Below are 27,500 nucleotides of genomic sequence, written 5' to 3' on the forward strand. Positions count from 1 at the left end.
GGCTGCATGGATAAACCCCAAATGATTCAGGTGGAAATAACCACAGGAGACACGTCCGTACCCCAAGAGGAAATAAATCCATCAGGATATTTACAAACCAAAAGTTTGGGTAGATTTACAATTGGCCGTTGGAATTCAAAACGAGCTACGTCGTCAGGCGGTATAAAGTGTACCGAAATTCCATCAACTTGCACCAGACTGTTGGATAGAACGTCTCCAAAAATACATAGTAAGAAATAAACACAATACCAAGATTAACCTATGATACACAATTTGTTGAAAGTTCCCGAGGGCAAAGTTCTCGAATGTTCTGGAATGTTCTAGAGTTGTTGAAGTTCCGGAGGACAGAGCTCTGGAATGCTCTTGTGGGTTGTAGAAAGTTCCAGAGAACAGGGTTCTCGAATGTTCTGGAATGTTCTAGAGTTGTTGAAAGTTCCAGAGGACAGAGCTCTGGAAGGTTCTAAAGAGTTTTAGAAGGGTCCAGAGGATGGAGCTTTAGAATGTTCTAGAATGTTCGAGAAGGTTGTTCTAGAGAGTATTATAAAGGTCCTGAGTACAGTTCTAGAATATTCTAGAGAGTTGTAGATAGTTCCTGAGGACAGAGTACAGTTCTAAAAAGTTCTAGAGTTGCAGATAGTTCCTGAGGACAGAGTTCAGTTCTAAAATGTTCTAGAGTTGTAGAAAGCTAAAGAGGACAAAATTCTAGAATGTTCTAGAATGTTTCAAAGGACAAAGTTCTAAAATGTTCTAGACGGTTACAGAGGACAGAGTTCTAGGTTCTAGAATGTTCTAGAGAGTTGTAGAAAGTAACACAGGACATAGGTCTAGAAGGTTCTAGAATGTTCTGGCGAGCTTTAGAAAGGTTTTTCTTTACTATTAGTGGGAAAGCTTAGATAAGATAAATCACTTTGAATTTTTAGATACTGTTACCATAATGCGCAATCAAATTCGATCATGTGCCATGACGGGGAAAATGGCCGCAAAATGTAGTTGATTGCAGCAGTTCAACCTACTTATGTAAAATACACAGAGCTCATACAATTTTATAAATACCACCAATATCTTGCAGTATTTTTTTTACATTAATTTACAGCAGTGCAACATTTTACTTAATGCAGTGTTTGTGTATACACATACACATATACACAAGCACATGCAGTAAGTATTGTCTTACGGTAAACGATAGCCTTACTGAGCATTTGTTCGCTTTTCTCTCTCTCTCTCTCTCTCTCTCTCTCTCTCTCTCTCTCTCATCCCGATCTCTATTCTGTCTCTCTATCGTCCTCCTCTCCTCTCGTCATCCTCTCCTCGCTCTCTCTCTGTGAATCTTTATATTAAGCACATATTATCATCAAAATTTGGTGTAAAGTCATGATGTTAAATGCAGAGAGAGAGAGAGAGAGAGAGAGAGAGAGAGAGAGAGAGAGAGAGAGAGAGAGTCTCACATTCATAGGATTGCGTACGGAAGTATAATTTGCATGTAATCGACAAATGAATTGGGAGCGTTCACATGCATATTGAATGATTTTCACTCTGCTATTAATGACAGCGTGCTTTCATCAAACGGTTTAGTGAAAATCATTTAATTTAAATATAAATGTTTTCAATTCAGCTGCCGATTACAAGTACATTGCACTTCCGTGAGCAGTCATATGAATGTTAGTGTATTTTCTCTCTATCTTTCTCTCTGCCCATCCACTCGCGTTGTGCATCATTAGTTTACACCAAGTTTTGGGTAAAGGTAATACACCTTAATAAAATGTGATGAAGGCATTTGTGTATACATGAGTTAATACAGTATATTGCATACGTACTGAACGTTTCATTCAGCGACATATCATGGCATCAGTTCATGTAGCTTATGACAGGTTTCAGACGGCATATGGATTTCGTAAATTTTCCCATGGCATAACAAATAAACAATAAACCTTAAATAGGCTCTGCACAGACACACATACAAACTTGTATGAAATGTTCCGAAGGTTTTTAATGGTTAAGATAACAAAATGCGAAAACAAAACTATAGCTACTATCAATACAATCAGCAGACATGCATACACGTTCATAGGCAGTGAATATTGTGTTTTTTATGATGCCTGTCTCTATAGTTGTATTTGCTGCAGCTTGCAAGATACTCCTAAAAAATGTCCATTACTGGTACATATTCAAACAGAAAAAGATTTTAAAAGCCTATGTGTTAATAGAACCAATCTAGATTACAAAGAAAATGAGCATTTTAACAGTATTTGTGGAGACTTATCCGTCAAACAGAAAATATAGCAAAAAAAGTGTATGAGAGAAATTTGGAAATACAAAGCCTAATCCCTTCGCAAATATTTACTCATAAAATCGCATAATCATCATGTTTATTTCAATGTCTAAAGTTGGCTTTTCACTCAAGTATTTGCTGATGAGGAGAGAATAAAAATGTTTATTCGGACGGTGAGAGAGAGAGAGAGAGAGAGAGAGAGAGAGAGAGAGAGAGAGAGAGAGAGAGAGAGAGAGAGATCCGTCTTCGTTGAATACAGGTAACACTTTACATTGAAACTAAAGTCCGAAAATGAACTTCTGGTTGAACTCTTCTCCACATCGCATGCGCAGTAGCCCATCAAGCCCTCATAACCCATTTCAACTTGATTTTTCGTTTGCCAATTACAGTGTATTCCAAGTAACTGCTTCCGTCTGTACCTTTGTGCTTCTATTTTTCTCAAGTACGGCTGCACCCAAACACTTGACTAAATGGATATATATATATATATATATATATATATATATATATATATATATATATATATATATATATATATATATACACACACACACACACACACATATATATATATATATATATATATATATATATATATATAATATATATATAGAGAGAGAGAGAGAAGAGAGAGAGAGAGAGAGAGAGACGTATTTGTGCACCTAAACATATATAAATCCTTTGATTTTAGCACCTAAAACTGAATAATATGTATCCCGAATATGTCGTTTTCCCTATATCTTTTTACAACGCGAACACGGCTATTCTTCCATCGGCACTTCACCTCTTTTTATCTATAATATATATCACACTGCTTACCTCAGCATAATTAGGCAACAGCATGACACGACCCCCAATTAACAGCGAAGGCTCAGGCCCTGAACGGCTGGAAACGAGGGCACAATGGATGACACTTATTGGCATATGAAGATCTTTCTTCCTCTGGGAAATTTGAGAACTTGTCAAGATCCATCAACTGCATCCGATACCTTTATCGTTATATTTCTAAAGAAGGTCGGGGGCTGGGTACAGGGGCCGGGGGAAGGGAGGCTGGGGGTGTGACCAGGAAGACGCTAAGGACAGATCTGGTGATATAAGTGACAGTTACGGGATATCCGGATGTCAGAGAGAGGAGAGAGAGAGAGAGAGAGAGAGAGAGAGAGAGAGAGAGAGAGACTTGTGCTGCAAAGGGCCCACAGTGGGTTGTTGGAAAAGAAAATCTGCGCATTAAAGCTGAAATCATATATTTAAATTACATTTAAAACATTATCAAGATTTCAACGATATTACCAAAAAGGAAAGAGTTAAGTTTCAGAGTGAAATTAAAGTTAAAGGAACCGGAAGAAGGTGGAGTCTTCAGGATGTGGGGAATCCAGTGGAAAATGAGAGCAATTAGCAACAGGCGAAAGATACCACATGTAATGAAATCTAAGGGCGAAAGAAATTGGAGATATCATACGCATTTAAATGCATTCCTAACGATAAAGGAAAGAGCGTGATAGACTAAAGACAATTCACGCCAGAATGCAATATACGCTGAATATAACTATGCTTTTACTTGTCGCTTCATTTCTTGGATACTGTGCCCGTTTACTATAAAAAAAAAATAATTAGTCTTATTATCTGATTCCAGCCTAGGCGACGACGATAAGATAGTTTATAAAGGTTTTGGGTATAGAAAAAAAAATCCTTCTCACACTAAGGACACATTGATAATGTTTAATGAAGGACGAGGACGGATCGGATTATGCCTTTTCCCAAATAAAAGGGACTGCCTGTTCCAAGGTTCGGACCGTCAAAATTCATGTTCCTCAGTTCTACCCTCCGTATTTCGAGTGGTAAAATCCAATTTGATTTGATGAAACTTTAGTGCTTACGACAATGAAAAAGGGGAAGGTTGGAAGCGGATGTACAAGGATCGAAGAGCGGATCCAGGAGAATACCCCACAGTGCCACTACGTGGTGGGAGTCAGAGAGGTTGGACGGCATGACTGACGAAAGAAAACGCAAGTGGAAGCACAGTAAAGGACTGAAAAATGGGTGAAGCTAGTGGTCGAAGGAACGATGCAAACCCCCTATATATTATAATAATAATCAGCCTACAGTGCGCCGCGTGAGGGACATAGACGACACTAACCTTCTACGGTGCCAACAAGTAGCGGTGCTGCATGATTATAGTAGACAAGCAAAGCATTTTAAGTGGTCTTAGTCCTGTTAGAAGATAAAACCAGAAACAGGCACCGTGCAGCATTATACAAAAATGTTTGCGAAATATCCATAAATTGTAAGTGACCAGTGGGGAATGTATGCACTAAAAGTAACAAGAATGACAAGTAGAGCGTGAGAGTTGAAAACATCATTCACGGGATATCACTAAGCAAGACGAAGTATTTAGAATGGAAAAAGTCACCGGCACCGAAAGAAATTACTTTCAGAATTTGCACGGCTTGAAAATCATCCGGCATAAAAGACGAAATGTGACAACGTCAACGACATTGTAATTTGGAAACTGAAAATCGCGACGGAAATGATAAACTCGAATTATACGGACGTGCATGTAACACCCGAAATGAAGAAATGAGAGCTAATGATGAGTATGTAGGAAATGAGAAGGAGCTCTGGATCGCAAGACAAAACGGCTTTGGTGAACGGAAAGGGTTAAGCGTGAAGGATATACCAGTCACCTGCTGCAGCAAGCGGGGAATCTCCGAGGGAAATTTTATGGCGTTGGAATCGAAGACTGCGTAGGAACTCTGAATGTCTACTAAGTGCAAACTGCCAGAAGTAAATATGACCTCTCGTAAGGAATGAAGTCATGCGCATGAAATGGAGACTGTAGTAGATACAAAATTTGCAAGACACTTAATTTCTTCGAGTACTGAAAGATAACCGTATCATTTAATACATTCAGGATACTCAAAGAAATTTCCAAAAAAGGACTCATGTTGACATAGGCGGATGTACATCATTAATGAAACGCTTTGGTTTCACAACACACTATGACTTATGAAAGCATGTACTAAATCTGAAGAGTCGATTCCATCCTATAATAATAATAATAATAATAATAATAATAATAATAATAATAATAATAATAATAATAATAATAATAATAATAATAATAATAATAATGTGTGCTTATATTATATATATATATATATATATATATATATATATATATATATATATATATATATATATATATATATACACACATACACAAATATAATGCAACCCTGAAAACTGAGTCCCCACCTGAAAACTGACAAGAACCCTTCGCAAATTCAAACTCCACTCCATTCAAACTATCCGAGGTCCTCCTGACCTCCCACCCTCTTCTCTTTTCCCTCCTCCTCCTCCTCCTCCTCCTCCTCGCCTCCTCCTCCTCCTCCTCCTCATGTCCTTTCCTTCCAAGTGAGGACCTCCACTCAAGCCTCTAATTGGGGGCTGCTGAAAGTCAACAGCTTCCGATCGATTCGACAACGACACAAAACGAATCGTTCGGAACCATTCACACACTGCCAATAACAATGTCAATGGAGAGGGCAATGTCAACACGAATCCGACCTGCCTCTCTGTCTGTTTTCCTTCTATCGTCGATCGATAACTCGTCCGCTCGTATTATTTACCTGTATTGTCGTGCCTACGGGATCATCAACTCGGCTGGGGGACGGGGTGCGCACCTGGGGTTCATCAGCATATAGAAATCATGATATTTTGCATATTTTTCTAAATAATATGCGTTACGTGACGGGGGTCTGAAATTCAGTGTACTCGGTCGTATAACAGAAAAATAAACCATTATCAAATGTTTCAAATACAGGAATGATACGGCACTTATGTAGATCATACTCGACAATTTTGGCAATATGCCTCTGGTGTTCAACTTCCAGATGTCAGCATGTCTTCTTAGGTTAGGTTTGTTGGCTCATACCCTTCTCCACTCTGGCTTTAACCAGCGATAGTCGACAAGCTACCACGTGCGTAATTTAGGTCTTCAAAAGATCAACGAATTTATGAGAAAATAACCCCACATAGCTTTCTTTCACAAAGAACTAACTCTGTATACTTGCACACATATAATCTTTCTCTCTCTCTCTCTCTCTCTCTCTCGCTCTTGTCTCTCACAAACACACAACACAAAACACCACAAACAAACACACACAATATATATATATTATATATTATCTAATATAAGACTATGATATAATACACACACACACACAACCACAAACACACACACACCCCACAAACATATAGAGTATATATATATAGATATATATATATATAGATATATTATAAAATTTATATATTATAACATAAAACCGTCAAACATGACCCTATTAACTTATGACCATTAAGTATAATGAATATGTTTTCCATTGACGATCTTGAAATAAAACTCAAATTGACATTTAGCAGTATTCACACTGACACCGTACGATATGAGCACAGGTCTGTGACAGTCAAGTCAATATATCCACACGAAGTGGGCCTATGTGGTTATGGTGCTAAGACAGTTCCCGTTGAGTTCAGTTGAAAGTCTAGGGTTGAGGGATGATTTATTCATTTAATCTCCGAGTTCGGATTTTCAGGTTTTTATAAGTAGCAAGTCTATACAAACCAAGAATTTAAGGAATAATTGCGCCAACCATTGTAGTAAATGCACTTCCTTCGCGATCCCTTTTTAGGAGAAACTATATAACAATATGATTAACATATTCATATACGTATGATATATATATGTATGTATATATATATATATATATATATATATATATATCTAATAAAAGGAGCCCATAAAAACACCAAAATGTAGAGAGAAAAGTACTATATTTCAAAGACTGCTGTCTCTCTCTTCATATACCTGAAGAGAGAGACAGCAGTCTCTGAAATATAGTACTTTTCTCTCTACATTTTGGTGTTTTTATGGGCTCCTTTTATTAGATGGAATTCTGTTGTTACAGAACACTTTTACCAGTCATATATATATGTATGTATGTATACATGTATGTATGCATAATCCAACAAAAGCAACAATCCTGCTTTAAACACACTCGACGGATCATAACAAATATTCCTCTAGACAACTTCAACACCAGCTATCTACAACTTATGCTAAGTTTTGTCCCCAAAAGAGCAATATTCGTGTAGCATCCAAAAGAATGTCTTCATTTGCCACGAAACGCGACATTCCAGTGAATATTTCCCATTCCAATTATAAGGAAGTAGTCCCACCGTAACTTTTAAAAAGTTGGAAAAAATAGTTCAAGACGAGACCACAGTTCCTAATGAACAGAGGAGGGGGGGGGGGGGGGGGGGGGGGGGGGGGTTGGGGGGTGGGCGGGGCATTAGTTGGAGAGGATCATTTGTTTTAGGATATAGGGTTAAACTAAGTTTTCAGGCCAACAATTCCGGTAAACAGTTAATGATATTTATGAAGAATTATTTCCACTTTTAGATGTTCATCCATGAAGATGTTATTTCATGTACAAAATAGTAGAGCCATCTTAACAGTAATTCTAACCACTTTGGACATCACCTCCCTAATAAACAGCAAAGACAACGGTCAAATCATGTAAATGAATTACGACAATGAAAATATATTGAGGGAGAACAATTGTTTACCGGAAGCAACTAAAAATGAAATGAAGGCCCATTGAAATATTTCCCCAGGGCAAACTCCCTCTACAATGAATGACAAAAAAAAATAATAATGAAAATAAAAAACCCTCCGGCTGTGGCGGGAGAGGAGCGGGATTCTCAAAACAACCACAGTGGTATTCAGGAGGGAAAAGGTTTTTGAAACTAACGAGAAAATATATCACTTTACAACCCAATTTAAGTCAGAGAGAGAGAGAGAGAGAGAGAGAGAGAGAGAGAGAGAGAATTTAATTTCTCGTTTAGTGATACTGTAAAATATTTCACGACAGCCACCAAACACGTTTTCAATGAAGACGAACTGACACTCGAAACACGGCAAATCTCACCCCTTTGGACAGTTGTAACTGAGGTCATAATACTGGGGCTTCAAAATGTCACCACCGAGCCGTTAACCTGCGACTTTCAACCTCTAACATTAGGGAACCAAGGCCGTTAGGCTTAGCGTTTGTAACGTCATGATCTGCTTCAAAATTCACATAAGAACAGGATCTCGGAAGTTGACATTATCCTCTCATCTTATTAGCCACGTAGGACTACTATATGTCTCTCGGTTTAGTGTTTGGTGACTAGCGCTAGTGGTTGTTACCAGCGTATACTCATCACAAATCCACATTCATTGTTTAGGGCTTCAAGAACTAACACACGCGCACACACACAGACAAGGAGAGAGAGTGTTTTTCAATATAAATAAAGCGTGATTCTTCCTCCAGCTTACTTGGGATGCGCGCAAGATTTTCCACTGACGCATAAGTTGCAAACACTATATTCCTAACTTAACGTGAAGTGGTCTTCTTTATCAATACTCATAATTAGTGCTACTCATACTAACAACAAGGATAAAATAAAAAGGGCACAAAGTAAACACGTCCATATATTCTTAATTATATGTGGAAACACGAAATAACTGAACTGAAGTATAGCCTCTAAATTCAGTACAACAAATAAATCGAAACGTGCTAAAATCTACGAACAGTTGTTTCATCAACGAAAATGAAAGAAAAATACGATATATTTTATTTGAAATAATTTTTCTGTACTGTTTAATATACATATTATTCATTTCTTGCATGTTCACTCTAATAAATAAATCATAAATATCCTATCCAAAAATTCCTGTAATCCTAACTAAAGCAAAACAGACCTTTTTAGACCTTTCTTACCCCTAACAACAGCAGCAACAACAACAAAGTAGTTTGTAGGCATACTCCCCGCGTAAGCGAAAAAGTGAGGGGCGGAGGGTGGCACTGCAACCTGGAATACAGTTTCTGAGCCCTTCCTCATGAGCGCTGCGGGTGACGTATGAGGCATAGATGTCCAAGTTATCACCTCTCAAGAAAAAAAAATTTAAAAAATCTCAGACTATCATTCTTTCGGCAATTTTCCTGTAGATCACTTATGTGGTAGTATTGTCATCTATCTATTTATGCAGCTCTCTCGCCTTCCCTGCGACACTGACCTTTGACCTATGCCGCGTCCGCACTTGAGGTTATAGTTCCCCATAAATAACACAGCGCTGCATAACAACAAGAAAGATAATTTTGAAAATAACGTCTACATCATCGCAATGCATATTAATTATTTTTTTCCTTTAAGGCGTAATAAACTCGACGTTTACCAGGTAGACTGGCCCCATAAAAGTATACGAAATGAAGGAATTACATAAATGTCCCCAGGGAATAGGCGTCTCGCCCCTCAATTATTAATACGGTCATTTTTAACAGTGTCTACACTAGTTATTAATACAAATGCTACTTCCAACTGTCACAATGAATAGTTAAATGAAAAAACCTAGGAAAAGATATCAATTAGGGTAAATAATAAAGTATGCAGGCATGAACAATAAATATCGCAACAACAATAATAATATTATGTCCATTATTAAAGAAGTTCACGCTAGCTAAGCAATCTATTGAGCGCTGCATCGCCGGGAGGCCTGGAAAATGTCACAAGTCAACGCCACAGGAGGCAGTGATTCACAAATGAATGTCTAAAAATGCCGAAGCTTGAATGAAGGGAAGGGAACCGGATCCGAAGAGAGAAAGCGCAGTTTGCTCAGCTCACCATCGTCTATTAACGTCGTCATCGTCATCACAAATGCCGTGACATCACCCGTCATACGAATGTAAAATCGATGAAATCATGTGAAATACAGCAGCAAATTTGGCCGAGCAGACGAACGCAACAAAATTTCTAAGTAAATCCACAGAAATATTTTACATTTACACCTTTGTGAGTACGAGTATCCGATATTCAATATTGAATATTGAGAACCGCTGGAAAGGAGACACCACTAAGGATAAAAGCTTTCGAATGAGCTGCTAAATGAAGCAACTAAAATGAATGAGGGCTGAACAGGCAACTGGAGAAACCTTAAGAGATAAGCGATGAAAGTTCCAGAGGACAGCGTTCTAGAAGGTTCTAAAGTTTCTAGAATGTTTTGAAATGTTCTAGAAAACAGAGCATAGGGTTCTAGAATGTTCTGGAGAGTTGTAGAAAGTTCCACAGAACAGTTCTAGAATGTTCTAGAATCATCTAGAAGGTTCTAGAATGTTGTAGAAAGCTCCAAAGGACAGTTCTAGAATGTTTTGAAATGTCCTAGAAAATTGTAGGTTCTACAAAGTTGTGGAAAGTTCCACAGAACAGAGTTCTAGAATCTTCTAGAAGTTTCTGGAAATCTGTTCTCTGATACTTTCTACAAGCTTCTAGAAAGTTCTAGAATGTTCAAGAAGATTATAGAACGTTCTAGAAATCTAAAGAGGCCAGTTATAGTGTTCTAGAAGGTTCTGCAATGTTCTAGAATCATAGAATATCTTGATTCATCTAGAAGGTTCAAGAAATCTAAAGAAGAATGTTCTAGAATATTTTAGAGAGGTCCAAGGTAGAGTTCTAGAGTGTTCTAGAAGGTTTTAGAATGTTCCAGAGAGTTGTAGAAATCTAAAGAGGATATTAATAGTGTTCTAAAAGGTTCTGGAATGTTCTAGTATTTGTAGACAGTTCTAGAATGTTCTGGAAAGTTCTAGAATATTCAAGAAAGCTCCAGAGCACAGAGTTGTAGAGTTGTGGACAGTTCAAGAGGACAGAGTTCTAGAATGTTCTAGAATATTCTAAAAAGGTCCAGAATCATCTAGAAGGTTCTAGAATGTTACAGAAAGCTCCAGAGCACACAGTTCTAGAAGTTTCCAGAGGACAGTTATAGTGTTCTGGAATGTTCTTGATTGTTGTAAAAAGTTCTAGAATATTCTATACTATAAGAAAGGAAGATGTAGAAGCCATATATAATACATGAAATACTCACAGACAAGGTATTCAAACAGTAAAACACATGCGAGGAATTGGATTACATTTTTGAAAATTTCAACTTAGGTAGTACAAGTCCCGAATATTGGGACATCAGGTAAAGTCCCAAGCTCACACCAAAGGACCTGTTTGTTTATGAAAGGTTAAGGCCGCCATGCGCTGACTCTGGCTGCTTTTGCTCTCACAACAGCTCATGAATGGACCTTCGTTCTGTACACAACTAAGGGCCAATTGAGAGAGAGGCTGGTCTGGTGCTGAACGATGACAGGTCTAAACGAGGAATTCATTACCAGTAGAATAATGTTCTATACACAAGAAATCACAAATGCAAGGTAACATTTTCAGTTCCATCATACAGAGACCTTTCAAAAATTGTATTATTCCAACTGCTGCTACTACAAAAGATGACGATGCAGGACCATGATGGTGGTGATGACGAGGAACTGAAAGCAGATGCTTAAGAATAAGAGGAGAGAGTACCTTCAAAAAGAGCCAATCCACAACGAATTATGAGATGATTAAGTTCTGACAGCGTAACTTATTAAACAATCATGAAAGATGAGGGATGCTTTCCCCAGGATCAGAAGGTTATTTATTTCTCCCTCTTTCTTCCTTTTCTAAAAATGGGGAGGCTTGGAAAGTTGACCGCAATGTTGAAAAAAGTTGGGAAACCAATACACTTTTTTTAAGACGAAAACTATTGGATAAGAACTTTGAAGAAAAAAAAGCCTCCTTTCTCCTCGAAATACCTCCACGTCTGAAGTTCTTAATACAAAGGAGGAAAATCTAAGGGGGACTCGATATCGCGAGTGATATCAAAGACGGTGTTGTGTCAAAGGGAATATGAAAGTGAAGGCAGCAACTGTCTTGAGCGAAGGGAAATTCGACAATATCTACTGGACATCAATGTATATAATTAATTTACCTATATTTAGCAAGCACTTTAAATTCGAGACCGCAATGTACTAACACTATGACAAAGTAAACGTTCAGCAGTAGAATTGCGAGAAAGTATTCTAGGTTTTCTCGTTAAGGTACAAAAATTTGGAAGCACAAACTTTTCTGATTAACCAATAAAAAAATAACCCCGGCCAGTTATCAGACGCAAAATATTATATGGTTTACAAAGACGAAACGATCTGAGCCAAAGAAACGTAGATATTACCTCAAAGCACATAAAAAAAAAGAATCACAGAGGTTCAAAAGGCCCCATTTCGTAAAATTCAACTGCTCAAACACACCAACCCGTATAGATAATTCTGGCTTAGTGGGAACGTCAGGAATTCCAGTTACTATAAACAAACAAAATCAGGTTGTCAGTATATTGTAGCGGTCGATATATAAACGTTAATTATTTACACTGAAGACAGCAGAATAAACGTGTTAATGGAAAACATGGGATACGATACAAATGATGGTAAATACCTGAAAGAAGGCAGCAAACATAAAGTAGTACAGCAGTAATATTATTAGAAGTAATAATAACAATGGATGAGTACTAGAAAATTACATATGTACGCATAACTGAAATCACACGCGTGAATACAGGCGTTTCCTCTTAAAAGCACGCACAAACACACACAAACACACACACACACACAAACAAACAAAGGGAAAAGTAATATATTCATTAGGGAGAAAAGGGAGAAAACTTATTACACAGAGAAATCCCCGTTAATGCCGACATCAAAGGGACTTCATCCGCGGTGAGTCTTTGACTTCCCCGAGTAGAGCACTTAACGACATGTTCGAAGTACACGTCGTCTCAGCTTCGCCTTCCCCCCAACTCCACTTCATAAAATTCGGTGTAAGTCGACATAAGGAGAGGAGTTACTTCACGTGTGCGAGGTAATGAGAGAGAGAGAGAGAGAGAGAGACGGAGAGAGAGAAGAGAGAGAGAGAGAGAGAGAGAGAACTACTCAGTATTCGTAGGAACTGAAATTTTACAAACTCCACTTAATCTTTTGAAGTGAATATGAAACTGAAAATAGACTTTTATCGAGAGAGAGAGAGAGAGAGAGAGAGAGAGAGAGAGAGAGAGAGAGAGAGAGAGAGAGAACTACTCAGTATTCGTAGGTAACTGAAATTTTACAAACTCCACTTAATCTTTTGAAGTGAATATGAAACTGAAAATAGATTTTAGAGAGAGAGAGAGAGAGAGAGAGAGAGAGAGAGAGAGAGAGAGAGAGAGAGAGAGAGAGAGAACTACTCAGTATTCGTAGGAACTGAAATTTTACAAACTCCACTTAATCTTTTGAAGTGAATATGAAACTGAAAATAGACTTTTAGAGAGAGAGAGAGAGAGAGAGAGAGAGAGAGAGAGAGAGCTACTCAGTATTCGTAGGAACTAAAATTTTACAAACTCCACTAAGTCGTTTGAAGTGAATATGAAAATGAAAATCAACTCTCTTATCCACAGAGAGAGAGAGAGAGAGAGAGAGAAGAGAGAGAGAGAGAGAGAAATTCTTCAATAATGACATAATTAATACATGCTAACCATTACCCACACCCTCGTAATCATTATGTGAAAAGAAGCTCCAGTTATAAATAAGACCTTAGAGAGAGAGAGAGAGAGAGAGAGGAGAGAGAGAGAGAGAGAGAGAGAGAGAGAGAGAGAGAGAGAGAGTTATTCAATACTGTAAACAAATTATAACAACGCAGCCTTATTGAATAACTCTAAAGAAATTAAAGGAAGCCATTTCTACCTTGAGAGAGAGAGAGAGAGAGAGAGAGAGAGAGAGAGAGAGAGAGAGAGAGAGAGAGCTCGTTATGTAAATGATATTAGAAGAGGGAATGTTGATTGCATTTCAATCTTTAAAAGCAACGGTTTTCCCTCTTTCCTCTCGAGAGGGATTACAGGGAACCGACTGAATGACAAACGAGTTTTCGTTAATGAGAGACTTTTCATTTTCCTTTAATTACGAGGCATTGGTCACGAAGGTGCAAAAATGCTTTGAAACCGACCTTCCCTTCGATATTCGACATATTATATAGTCCTCTGGCTAATTCTTAACGCTTGAACCAATGACTTTTGTAAGCAATGTTTCAGATTTATAGTAGAAATTTGCGGAAATCAGGGGAAAATCACTTCAAAATAGAAAATAACCCCAAATTCATAACCTATGGAAGCCAGCGTATCTTCCATGGGAAATATACCATTATGAAATTAATGGTATCTCTCTCTCTCTCTCTCTCTCTCTCTCTCTCTCTCTCTCTCTCTCTCTCTCTCTCGTTTTAATCTCTTTTAATATATATATATATATATATATATATATATACATATATATACACACACACACATATACATTGCATATATACAAACACACACACGCATATACATATATATATATGCCAATAATGTAAGTTTATGTTTATTTGTAATAGCTACAATGACCTCTTAACTTCTTGGTGTCTTCAGAGAGAGAGAGAGAGAGAGAGAGAGAGAGAGAGAGAGAGAGAGAGAGAGAGAGAGAGAGAGAGTAACAGGATTAATTAAAGCAATCATCATAATAATGTAAGAAAATGATCTGAGATAAAATATCACTGCAACAATACTACGAAAATACTTTTAACAATTAGAGTCGGTTCCTCACATATGAAATATTTCGATTTTCTTTTCACATCAGTGCCGGTAAAACCAACGTATACCAAAAATGCCAACAAAATGAAAAACCTTTCTTTCCAATCTTTAAAAAAAAAAATGTTACATAGCCAGCTCCCCCATCTCGAGCTCTGAAAAAATCCCTTTGCAATGCAACGTAACATTCAGAGCTCATCTATTCCACACGCCGTTGTCGACGAAACATCTGCAACAGAGATCACAGATTCAGCACCACGTCACTCACTGAGAGAGAGAGAGAGAGAGAGAGAGAGAGAGAGAGAGAGTGATGTCTCACGAAGAAGTTCAAAACCAGACACAATAATCGAGCAGAAAAATGTCGCACAAAAAAAGGTGAGCAAAAGACAAACGGATTGATCCATCGCTCGCGTTCATGGAAAACTAATCAACTGGCCCTCGAGATTGCTATACAAGGCGAGGAAAAATACCACGCAAAAGTACACCCATAAATACAGTATATGTTAGTACCTGGAAAAGCACAGGTATACAAGAGATTCCAATCTGAATGAGTATCATGAGTGAAGTGCAGGTGTGTGTGTGTGTGTGTGTGTGTGTGTGTGTGTGTGTGTGTGTGTGTGTGGAGAGAGAGAGAGAGAGAGAGATCTGTATATATATAATATATATATATATATAATATATATATATATATATAGGTAATATATATATATATATATATATATGGGTGTGTGTTTGTATGTGTGTATATATATAATCAGTGTATAAACAGCATATTTTCCTCATGAATTCTGATAGAAGCCATAACCTGTCAAAGAGAGAGAGAGAGAGAGAGAGAGAGAGAGAGAGAGAGAGAGAGAGAGAGAGAGAGAGGCCAAAGCCTTCTGAATTACTCTTCTAAAAACACATTTTTCTTCTTCTTCTTCTTTCCCTCCACCTCGTTCATAACTTTACCCAAAAGTTATTCAGAAAGTTTTCCTAACTTTTAATAAAAAGGACCTTTGAAATTTCTTTCACTTCTCCCATTCTTTCTTACATCTGTTTGCAAAAGCCTCATATCATTGCAGTTGCCTTCGGGAAAGGGGAGGCCTTGGTGGGGGGAGAAAAATAAATGGTGGGTGGGATTGTCTGGGGTTGCCACGTTACCCTGGAAAGGGGGGATTGTTTGGGGTTGCAACGTTATCCTGGAAAAGGTGGGATTGTTTGGGTTTGCCACGTTACCCTGGAAAGGGGGATTGTTTGGGGTTGTCACGTTATCCTGGAAAAGGTGGGATTGTTTGGGGTTGCCACGTTACCCTGGAAAAGGTGGGATTGTTTGGGGTTGCCCTGTTACCCTGGAAAGGTGGGATTTTTTGGGGTTGCCACTTTACCCTGGAAAGGTGAGATTGTTTGGGGTTCAGGAATCTTGTACAACTTAGGAGAAGAATGTGCACTATATGTGCGTGGGTGTTTATGAGGGTCATAACTGATAAGCAGTACGTACGTACAAGGCAAGGTTAACATTTAGTTTCCCCAATCTTCAGTCCAAAAACTATAGGTGCAGATGTTTCTCGAACTCCTGTCAGATCTCTCACTACAACCTTTATTCACGATTTCGCTCCCCGAGTGGGCGTTGCTCTACATGGAACATTCGCACACCTGTAGCTACGTTCACAGATTTTTAATACCTTCCGAAAGATGGCATCTGGCTAAAAATTCTTATTTTTCAGATTTTTTGTTTGTTTGTTCTTAAATATTGAGACCAAGAAGAATCTGAAAAAAGAATTTTGAGCCAGATGCCATCATTCGGAGTGTATTGCAAAATTTAATGTACGCTACTGATCTGGAAGGACATGAGGCCCTCACATGCTATTGCTTATGCGATCTAACAAATTATTAAAAAAAAAATACGGGAACTGACTACTTTTATATCTATTACTTGACCCTTCCTTTTTCTCGCACCTACTGTATTCCGTGGCCTCTATGGTTATTTGATAATTCCCAAGGCCTCCAACATACAAGTCTTTCCTTGAGAACAGGTTTCACTTTTCCTTATTTCTGCTACTGATAAGAGTTCCAGATACTTGTTCTATCCGTTTTCTATACAAATTCTCTTAACTGATAAAAAACTACTTAAAATTGTTCCAACCGGGTTATGAAAACCCATGATGGAATACGTATGAGAGAGAGAGAGAGAGAGAGAGAGAGAGAGAGAGAGAGAGAGAGAGAGAGAGAGAGAGAGAAGAGAGAATTAAGTTCACTAAATGCCAGTCAGTGAACAGATGAAATTCAAGTCAGTAATTAGGGATAAAGGTTCTAAAGAGATTAATCAACTCAAGCCGACGTAACGAAGAAAAAAAAGCAACTAATAAAGAATGATTTAGTCTTTCGGACTGCAACAAGAGGAGGATAAATATCTGGAGGCAAAGAAATGTGCTTCTAAAATGAACAAAACGAAAAGAAATTTATACTTTTCATCTAACGTCTTGACAAGATGGACGAGTATATTCCTCTGCTTACCGCAGAAGTCTTGCATCAAGTTGTTGAGAAATAAATTATATCAGATATCAGACAAATACAGGGGAGATACGGTAATTACTGGTACATTAAATCAGCCTGAGTCTTGTATAATAAAGTTTTTCTTTCCCTTTCAGCCACATTTTGTGAGAATGGCCCATATAAGGCTTTACGATCCTCTATGTAGCTTACTAAGTTAGAGGAGCAATGAAGGACGCTTCTTCTAAGTCACAGCAATTTTGTAGATCCAATACAAGGCTTTCCCTATTAATCTTCACTCAATGACAAACTATTTCTATGCCATTAAAAAAACAATGATTTACCATGTACAACACTGTCTACATAAGCGAGTACTCTACAGGATTAATTACTTTTTTTTAGGAACTTTAAGAGTTTCCCAACTCTAATGGTCTCTCAGAAGAGGAAAGGCTAAGGCTGGCGTCCAATTAGACGCCTACTGGAAATATTAATCATAATCAGCCAGCGTTCAACAACGTTAAAACAATATCTTGGTCGTCTGCTTCGCGATTAATTACATTAGCTCGACTTTTTCCAGTGCTGCACACGCACACGCACGCATGCGCGCGCGCACACACACACACACACACTAACAAACTCACAAATACACATTCAACATAGAGAGAGAGAGAGAGAGAGAGAGAGAGAGAGAGAGAGAGAGAGAGAATTAGGATTCTGAGAAATTCAGTTATCATGAGAATCTGTTTTCAATTTCTGCCTTCTCTAAAAATATCATCGTTATTCCAGGACGTTACAGTAACTACTTGGCTGTCACTCTTTTACGATATCATCCTGTTGGTCTGTCTCTGTTCAGCGCATAAAAATAAAAACAGAAAGAAAGAATATAAAATTTTTATCATTTTCCAGCGCGTCACTCAGATCATCGATGAGCGAGTTGAAAGCGAGACTTCTGCATATTAAATTCATCGTAAAATTGAGCTTATAGCGTCACGAAAGCTAGAAAACAAACAAACATTACAATAATATGAACACAGTTCATTAATCTTATTATCTCCACCACAACGGGGAAGATGATACTTTTTCAACAAGAATCACCTGTTAATAATTTATTAGAGAAGACTAGAAACATTCCCTTGTCGCAGTAACCTTAAAAAAAAAAGGGAGGGGGGGGGGGGGTGGTCAGAGGTATTATGCTAAAAAATAACGATTGCTTGTAAAAATCCGTGCAAATTAGATCTTAAAGGGGAGAGATGAATTCACATGGATTCATGAAGCTAGTCGAGACTTGACTTTTTATCAGCAACGTCTCTAACTAAAGACACATTTCTTGGTGCTACTTTGGCTAGTTATCTACGCGTCACCTACTCCAAGGTGGTGATAGTACTAAACATGACGGAAGCTCCCTGAAACGCCAATTTTAGTACTAGCCCATCGGGGATCAAAATATTGTATACATACATTTCTATGTTGTGCGGTCGACAAATTATAGTATGGCATTATATATTAATAAACCAACCGAGGGGCTAGTACTAAGCACGGCGTCCCAAGCAGCTTTAGGAATGTTTAGTACTATAGTAGATTCACATCAACCGTGCATCTCATGTCTAGGCCAGTAGTCCCACACGACGCCCCTGATTGGCAGTTGATAAGCCAGTCACAGGGCTGGAAACTCTCAGTCTCTCTTGAGAGTTCACATTCGCAGAATGTATGTTCCACCTCTCCTGAGGGATACTTTTGAAAGGCGTATATCTAAAGAAAGGTGGAACATACATCCTGCCTATGTGAACTTTCGAGAGAGACAGAGTTTCCAGCCCTGTGATTGGATTATCAGCAACCAATCAGAAGCGTCGTAAGGGGAGTACGAGACGCGTAGATAAGACGCCAAAGTAGCACCCGCTTCTTATATAGCTGTATCATAAGTACGACCCGAGGTCGCTCCCAAAACGGAACCATTTCGTTAAAGCACGCGCAGGCGATGACCATTATTTCTTTATTTCAAAACTCAATCAGTCGACCAAATCATATTCCAAATGCCCATTTGCAAAGTCCGTAGCTGAGAGCAGTTATTAATGCATGGCGCCACTCGCTGAGCCGCAGCCTAAATGCAGCTTTCAGTAATTTCGGTATGAACAATAATTTGAAATACTCATGGTTTCTTTTCTTTCCATGTATTTGTCAACCTTATAATATATAAATCAGAATAACCGTACATATTCAGAACAGGAATAATGATTAACTAATAATAATACTAAAACCATGAATCACTGAATAGAGCATGAAAACCACAAGCATTTATCTGCATATGTGCATGTTCATAAAGCATATGTGTATATATATGTATATGTGTACAAACATATATATACATATATATATATATATATCTATATATATTCTATATATATTATATATTATATACACCTATGTACACATACATTAAGGTGTTTCACCTAGCAAAGACTGGTTGAAGGGAAAACCTGTCAATAAAACATTAAAACTTTAATTGCTGGATCGTGGATGACATCCTAGACAGAAACCTTACTCTAAATTAGCCGCTTCATAAGCCTACAGATTAGGCTCATCAGCAACTTGATGAATGCATAAAGAATTGCAACATTCATCTAGGGAAGTGGCACTTCCTGGATATTAAAACCCTTCCCTTCTAGTACCCAGATCTGTCAATGACTTCCTCGCTTTATCCTACCTAACACTATAGAATTATACACTTCTGTAACCTACCGTCCTCCAATTAGTCCACACGAACAAAAACCAGTGCTCCACACTTTTATTTGTGCTAAACTTTTTGCAATTTCTCTGATCTCCACAATTCTCATCATTTTAGTTCTTTTCACTCCCCAATTTTCTACAGGAACCCTTTTTCTTTTCGTTAGCAGTGAACAGCCACACTTCGTACCCTTACTTTTAGAAGACACTCCTTAGCCCTTCCCAAGACTTAGCAGAATCCCTGCTTCCTTCCTTGCATAGCCTATTGGGCGACTCTTACTCTCTCATTCTGTTCCTCATACTTTCATGTTGACTCCTTCATACATATAAGAGTTCACTGTATACTTCCATTCCTCCAATATCTGTATTAACAAAAATAATGATGAATCTGCCTGGTTTCCATCTACCTCCGTAATGTTGATATTGTTAACATTTCTTCTCAACTACTTCCCTTCTAAGCACTTTCCAACTCATTATCTACTTTATTCATTTATTCTTTATTTTCCCCAATTAGAGCATTGTGACCTACAAACATCAATTATTCAACAATTAATACGAAAAAAAATTTCTTATTTCTCACAACTACGTCTAAAATCTTTTGTCTGACTTCTTGCACCTCTTTCCACAAAGATATCAAACAGCTACTTCTGCAAATCAGTCACTCTCTCATCTGCATTTCCAAAAAACTTTCATTCACACAATTAAAACTTTTAATTATCCTCAACTACTCATCCTCTGTACCATACAACCTCTCAAACACACGTCACTTGTTCTCTGTCAGTTTCGTCACGAGATCTCCCAAAGTCCGTGCATGCCTCATATAGCTTTTCCACTTATTTTCACTTCTCAACTCGGTGTTTCATAATGAACGCTTAACCCACAATCACGCTTTCTGGTTTCATTCCACACGGCCTTCTCCTATCAATTTTACTGTTATCTGTCTTACTTTCTTGAATAAATTCCTACCAAACATTTTCCGTGGCTCTACCTTTCTTATACAGTTTCTATCAGTGGTTCTCAATCTTTTTTTGGCCCATGCATCCTTCCACCGCATGTTAAAATGTCATCCCCACCCTTCCCAAAATTGTCTGCCTCAAAAGGCGCATGCCAAATAATATGCAACACAATACCAACACAAACACACACGCTAGTGGAGAGAAAGCCCAGCCTGACCTCTAAGTAGTGTGGATTGATGCACGCTGTGTTTTGTGTGGGCCTATAGCCAGTTTGAGCTTGCCAACCTGTGGTCGCAATTCCCACCCCCATTAAACTCTGAAATTTCCCCCTGGGGAGAATTCTTCCCTGGCTGAGGACCATTGATCTATACCTTTAAGTAATGAGGCTATTTTCGTTTCACCCATTGCTTCAGAAACTTTCATACATCCTCATTTACATTACACACCCCTCTCACCAAATAAACACTATCAATATTATACTAGGATCTCAATTTGCCTCAGGCAAATACTGGTAACATATCTATACTTTCCCCCAAGCAACTCCTGTCATCATTACATCGATTAACTTGCTATGCTATCTACTCTGTGCTAACACGTAATCTAGCAAACTTTTACTCTCAGCATTTTCCATTTCGTATGTATAATATTATTACTTTTCTTTAGGCACTGTGCATTCCCGTTAACACCCTCTGCATGTAAATTACCTAGCACAACTACCCTTTGTAGTCCTCAAACCGAAGCAGTCCCAATTCAAATCTCCTCAAAACTGTCTTGTATGATCATTATTTCCATACCTGGTCCATAAAATCACTATTTGAACACATCTCTTACTACACGCACTGTTACACATAAAATTCTCGCCTCTCCCATTTGTGCTTTTTCACCCATCCTGACATTCCTCCTAACATACACTTTTTTCCCTGAATGCATGTCTTCTTCCTTCCCAAGGGACATGACAGCCACTTCAGTTCTGTCAATCACATGTATTGCCTAGAGGTGTACAGTCCTAAATTTTAAAGATGGTTCACAACACAAGCCTTCCAGTAAGGGGACCTAGGAAAATACCAGGAAGTGAGGGAAATCTCTTTGATCACTCACAAGCCCACTGGAGCACTCTAGAATCCTTCCCCTCGTTTTGTAAGATTACTTATCCATGGTTTTTAACAATGTTAGTGAAAACCCCAAGCGAATGATAAAAAAGCTCTAAGTGAGATGTTCATTGTAGCATGAGTGAGCCCGAGTTCAAGACAGCTCCCTAAGAACATAAACCAAACGAGAAAAACTGTGAAAATTCATTACCGTTTAGGAACGATTGCGCAAGAAAACTAATAAAGTTTAAGCTCCTCCCTGCTCATCAATTACTGTGACTCTCAAAGGTCTGGATTTTCACGTAACATATGATAAAAGTTTACGAACTCGGATAGTTGAAATTGACAAAAATGGGGATAAAAACGGTCAAAATTTCCCATTAAAAGCGTCGAGTTGTATCCCCAAAAAATCCTTTTTATATTTTTTTATTTCAATCATTTTTTTGTGGTACCGGATAAGTTAACAATGTCATTCTATGAAAAGTGGGCTGAAAAAAAGTGCCTCTCACTGCAAAGATAACATTTTCATTGCTCTACCAGAGGAAAAATTCCATTAGGCCGGAGCCGAAATGAAAACACTCCAAATATCTTGCCATGGGACGGGATGAAGACATATATATCCAATATCAGCAAAACCAGGTGGAAAGGACTGGGATGCAACGCGACTCTAAATAAGTCCATCCATCGGAAGCAAACAGAAATGCTGAGAGATTGCGAGGAGGAGAGGATGAAAAATAAGATGGAAGATAGGATTTGCAGAGAGAGAGAGAGAGAGAGAGAGAGAGAGAGAGAGAGAGAGAGAGAGACTCTCTGAGGAGCAAAAGGATTCTGGAAAGGGATGGTGAGAGAAAGAGGAGGTTCGGAGGGAAACAAGCACATTTCTCAACATTATCAACGTTACGTAAAAGGGTTCTACCTAATGGCTTTATGGAGACAAGTATTGCATAACTCCCCAATGGAGGAAGGCTCCAAAAAAAAGAAGAGTAAAAAATCTATCACATGAAATAGAGAGAGGCGTGGCCATTAACACACTAAGCTCACTGAAGGGGAACACGTGATTTTTGACACCCGAGAAAGGGAGCCTTTGATACCCTAAACCGAGGAGGGTCAGGCTGAGCTAAAAACCTACAGGGAGAACTGACGCTTGTCAGAACTCCGACGGCTCCTCTGGACGTGAAAGTCAGTTACCAAAATATTCAAGTGTCTTTTTTTTCTTCGGCTGGATCGATTCCGGGCATCAGGAAGTCATCGTATATAAAATACTGAAGTCTCACTCATCTTCCCCATCAAAAGTCAGGTAAGTTTAAAGTTGTTGGTCATTTCATTTATGAGAAATAAATATAAGAATCTGTAAACCACCTAAACCCATCAGACGAAACACAATGAAATGGGCATTTCTTTCCTTGGTAGTATAAAAGCTAGTAAGAACTTAGAAAAGGGGATGATTGAAAATCTATCCTTTCTCAAGAAAACTAACATAAACAAACTAGAAAAATATGCCGAGATTAAAAGTTTTGAACATCAGATTAATTTCAGCGAAAAGGCCCCTTACCTAATAACAATCTGGCATTAGCGAACATATTAAATATTAATGAGAACAGGTAATTTGCTTATGATTCAGTTTATCGCCCTCAAACAGATTTTGCTTTGTCACATAATTTGCACATGTGTTTTTTAGCCTCTCCTCTTCATCAATTGTCAAAAGGGAATTTATCGTTAATATTATTGAATGCTAATTTAAGAAAATATAAAAAAAACTTCAATGATATTTACGATGACATGAGCAAATAAAAACTGATTGATTTCTTTATATAAACTGGTGCCCAACATTTAGTTATTGACCCTAGACTTGCAGCAACTGCTAAAATAATGACTTTGCCCAAAAGAAAACGTTTTGATTACTTGTTTGTCTATCAGCTTCAGAGGAGACAAGCATAAAATTTCATGTAAACGCTCGAATTTAAATGAATGAAAATGACCAAGGGAACAATATCAATAAAAAAAGGTGGTTTACCAATGCGAGCAGTTTATAGGCAAAGGATAGAGGAATCTTCCTAACAGTAGAACTAGTTTTTAAATCCTCCTCTTCCTTTTCTTTCTACTTGTGAAAACAACAACGACATTTCATATAACAAAACTGAATTCTAATTTGAATTTGCAATATAGTTCAGAATCTCATCGACTGCAACAATGTTTCAAGGTACTATATCCAAAAGTTACATGCAGAAAAGAATTTGCATTTTTCTTTCTTCAATCTCTTAATTACACAAAGCATTAATATGACTAAGATTTCACCTAACCATCTAAATCAGAACTGACCCAAAACGTAAATCAGGAGAAAAGTGCCAGGATGATATACGTTTCAAGAGGTTCACAGATATTCAGTGCCTCGTCTGATTCAACAACAAAAACGAAAACGTCAGATAACCTAAACACAAATGAAAAAAACTATTGTCTTTATATCCATTTTTCTCTATCACCAGCTGACTAGAAATGAAATGATTAAGCTGGTCCTCTGGGACAGTGGCTCCCAAACTGGGGTCCAGGAGAAGGCCCTAGGCCTAGGGGGTCCGCGATACGATGAAAAAATTAATATTTCTTTAACTGCAGAAAAAAATTGTAACTGTTTTCACCAGTTTTACTTTGTATTGAATTTAAATCAATAAAATAATATTGAACATATCTTATATAATTACTTATACATAATTTGTACATGAATATGCAAATATTAAGTGTACTACGTTGTACTGGGTATCCCGGTATGGTAATGATATATTTTGATTGGCTTGGGTCCTCGGCTGGGACTCACCATATCTAGGGATTCTTGGTATAGCCAAATTTGGGAAGCACTGCTCTTCGGATATTTACACCAGCACTGTTTCTCCACTACCGTTGGGGGAAGAGGGGCGGTGTTCCACTTTTCCCGCTTCAAGACTTGTACTTTTACCAACCTCTTTTAAGAAGACTATGGTTCAAGTCAATGAAGAATATCCCCAATTTTTCGTTTCATCGAAATTCAAAATGACAGAAATTGTAAAATTGTAATGATCGCGTAACGAACATATATGTACAAAAATATTATTCAAATGGGCTACACTGATTTACTTCTGGTATGTATGTTTACCGAGATCGGCAGAAGGGATACAACTGTGAGTAGTCAGTTTGAGGAAACCTAGATATTCGGAGTAAATACACTTCGAGCAGTAACGGCAGGCTTCTAGAAACAGACGCAAATCAACCCGTTCATTCACGATCACATAACATACTGACTACTCTCCACATAGCCCTCCTCAGTAACACTACACGACTTCCTTTAGGAGCGATTCCTTGACAGTTCACATCTATCTTCAGCGTAGTGTTCCAGCGCATTTTTTCTTAACGCATTTTTCCAATGACCCCCTTGAATATTAACACCCAATCACTCTTCCATAATCTATAAGGTAAATTCCTTTCTACTCTTCATTAAGAACTCTCACTTAGCCATACCCAAATCTAGCTTGCTTTCGGTTTGGCTAGATATCGTCTGATGTGGGCATCCGTATCGGAGCCGTTATTCCGATCAGTGTAGACAACCAAGCGACATATTGTGATAATACAAGAAACTGCCTAAATTTTTCTCTGGATAGCGTCAATCTCAGTTATTAACTTGAAAATACCTAAATTCCTCGTATTTCCTCAAAGTATTACCACTTGACTCGCTTGTTTCCAAATCAAATTACCACCAAATGTATTTGAAATTTGAAGATGCGGACAAATATTTGGCATACAAATAAATGAACAACGTTAACTTCGGATCCTGAGTCTTTTGTTACAACTATAAGTATATGCTGAATACTTCATTCAATGAGCAGTGAACATTTAAACATATTACTTCTCGAGTCATTTACACTAAACTACGCTATAAAGGAAAGACTTATGACCAGTATAAAATGCAGAAATCAAAGAATACTCTTCGTAAAATGGCCCGGTTTACACTAAAATCTGTCAAAAATGGTAAAATCCGTCATATAACTTTTATGTTTAGGGTGAAATCTGACTTTCCATTTACTGCGTTGCAGCTGTTTAAAAACAAGCCCCCTCCCCCCTTGTTCCCCGAGCAAGCTATGCAGCCAATTTATCAGTCACCTTTTCATTGTCAGTCTATTTCGTCTCTGTCTCAAAGTTAAACGAGGAAATACTAGCTTTCATTAATGGACGAGAAACATGAAACCACTTGGATATATTTCTGGGAAGAACAAAATGAAGCTATATAAACATACTGCGTGGCGTTTAAGTAAAACCATACGCACAAATACACACAAAATATATCTAATATAATATATATTATGTATATATATACATATATATATATATATATATATATATATATATATATATATATATTATATATATATATATAAGATAATAGTACTGTACAATGTGGAAATGTTGAGATGGAGGAAACAGGAAATGAGATTAATATATATATATATATATACATATATATATATATTAATATATATATATATATAATATATATATTCATATATATATATATGCATCAAATTCATATTGTAAATTAAAGATAGAATTAGAACCTGAGCACTTACCTGTTCCACCCACAAATTGGTCGTCATGATTTGGTTTTTCAAATTCTGGAAAAAATAAGAAAAATATATTACAACACAGGAAATCATGGTTCCAACAATACAGCTATTTTCAGGGGCCATAAAGGGCGATGGTGTTCGAGGAAAGCAACTCAGTATTGGGAAATACATTTGACCTGAAGTGTAATTCTGTATCCGGGATATGTCAGACACATTTCGCACAGCTGCACCAATTGAACACAAAAGATGACTAGATATTAACCATAAAAATAACATAGATAATAAATGTTGGAAATTAAACACACAATTAAATTAAAATAGGAACAGTCATGCAGTGACTTTTCATGGTAAATATGAGATGAAATAACAATCAGTGGAAGAGCACCCATGCCAGAAGTTTAGATTTGGAAAATCGTTAACGTTGTTACATCACAAAAGATCTTGTACAAAAAAAAGTCTCTCATGAATCGCATCATTTCTGAGTCAGAGCTCTATGTCCCCCTCTCAAAAGTCACTGAGAGTTTAGTAGGTAGTGCTGTCCACACTAGGGCGCTGTGGTGCTGTCATATGCTTCTGGTTACCCTATAATCACTGCTGCCACTAAGACTCCCATTCTTTTAGATAAAAAAATATCAAAAGTTCTTGTATATTTAAGAAAAAATGTAAGATCATTACACATGAGTCTGACAGGCATATCAAGGAGATCCCGGAAGTAACCATGACCAAACGCCATCCCAGTCACATTTTCTGGTCGAGGCATTGCAATGCCACCCAAGTTCACCTTATTTTGTTGAGTCACTTGGTTATGTCTCACAAGTCATACTTAGCCTTGGGGGAAACTTTCATAAGGCCAGTTCTGCTAGGTTAGGT

At 37.7% G+C, this 27,500-nt stretch overlaps 1 protein-coding gene across 4 annotated transcripts in view; it reads right to left on the reverse strand.

Annotated features, from left to right (window-relative positions):
- Nucleotides 1-27,500, reverse strand: part of LOC135198053 (acetylcholine receptor subunit alpha-like) — a 953,996-nt gene that overhangs the window by 107,561 nt on the left and 818,935 nt on the right. For all 4 annotated transcript variants that reach the window (XR_010310713.1, XM_064225444.1, XM_064225445.1 and 1 more), the window contains exon 4: nt 26,634-26,678. Coding sequence is in view for 3 of the 4 variants with exons in the window: in XM_064225444.1 (XP_064081514.1) it covers nt 26,634-26,678 (45 nt within the window). In the remaining variant the exon portion in view is untranslated. The remainder of the gene's footprint in view (nt 1-26,633; nt 26,679-27,500) is intronic.

Source organism: Macrobrachium nipponense, chromosome 21 (genome assembly GCF_015104395.2).
Source record: "Macrobrachium nipponense isolate FS-2020 chromosome 21, ASM1510439v2, whole genome shotgun sequence".
NCBI classification, from domain to species: domain Eukaryota; kingdom Metazoa; phylum Arthropoda; class Malacostraca; order Decapoda; family Palaemonidae; genus Macrobrachium; species Macrobrachium nipponense.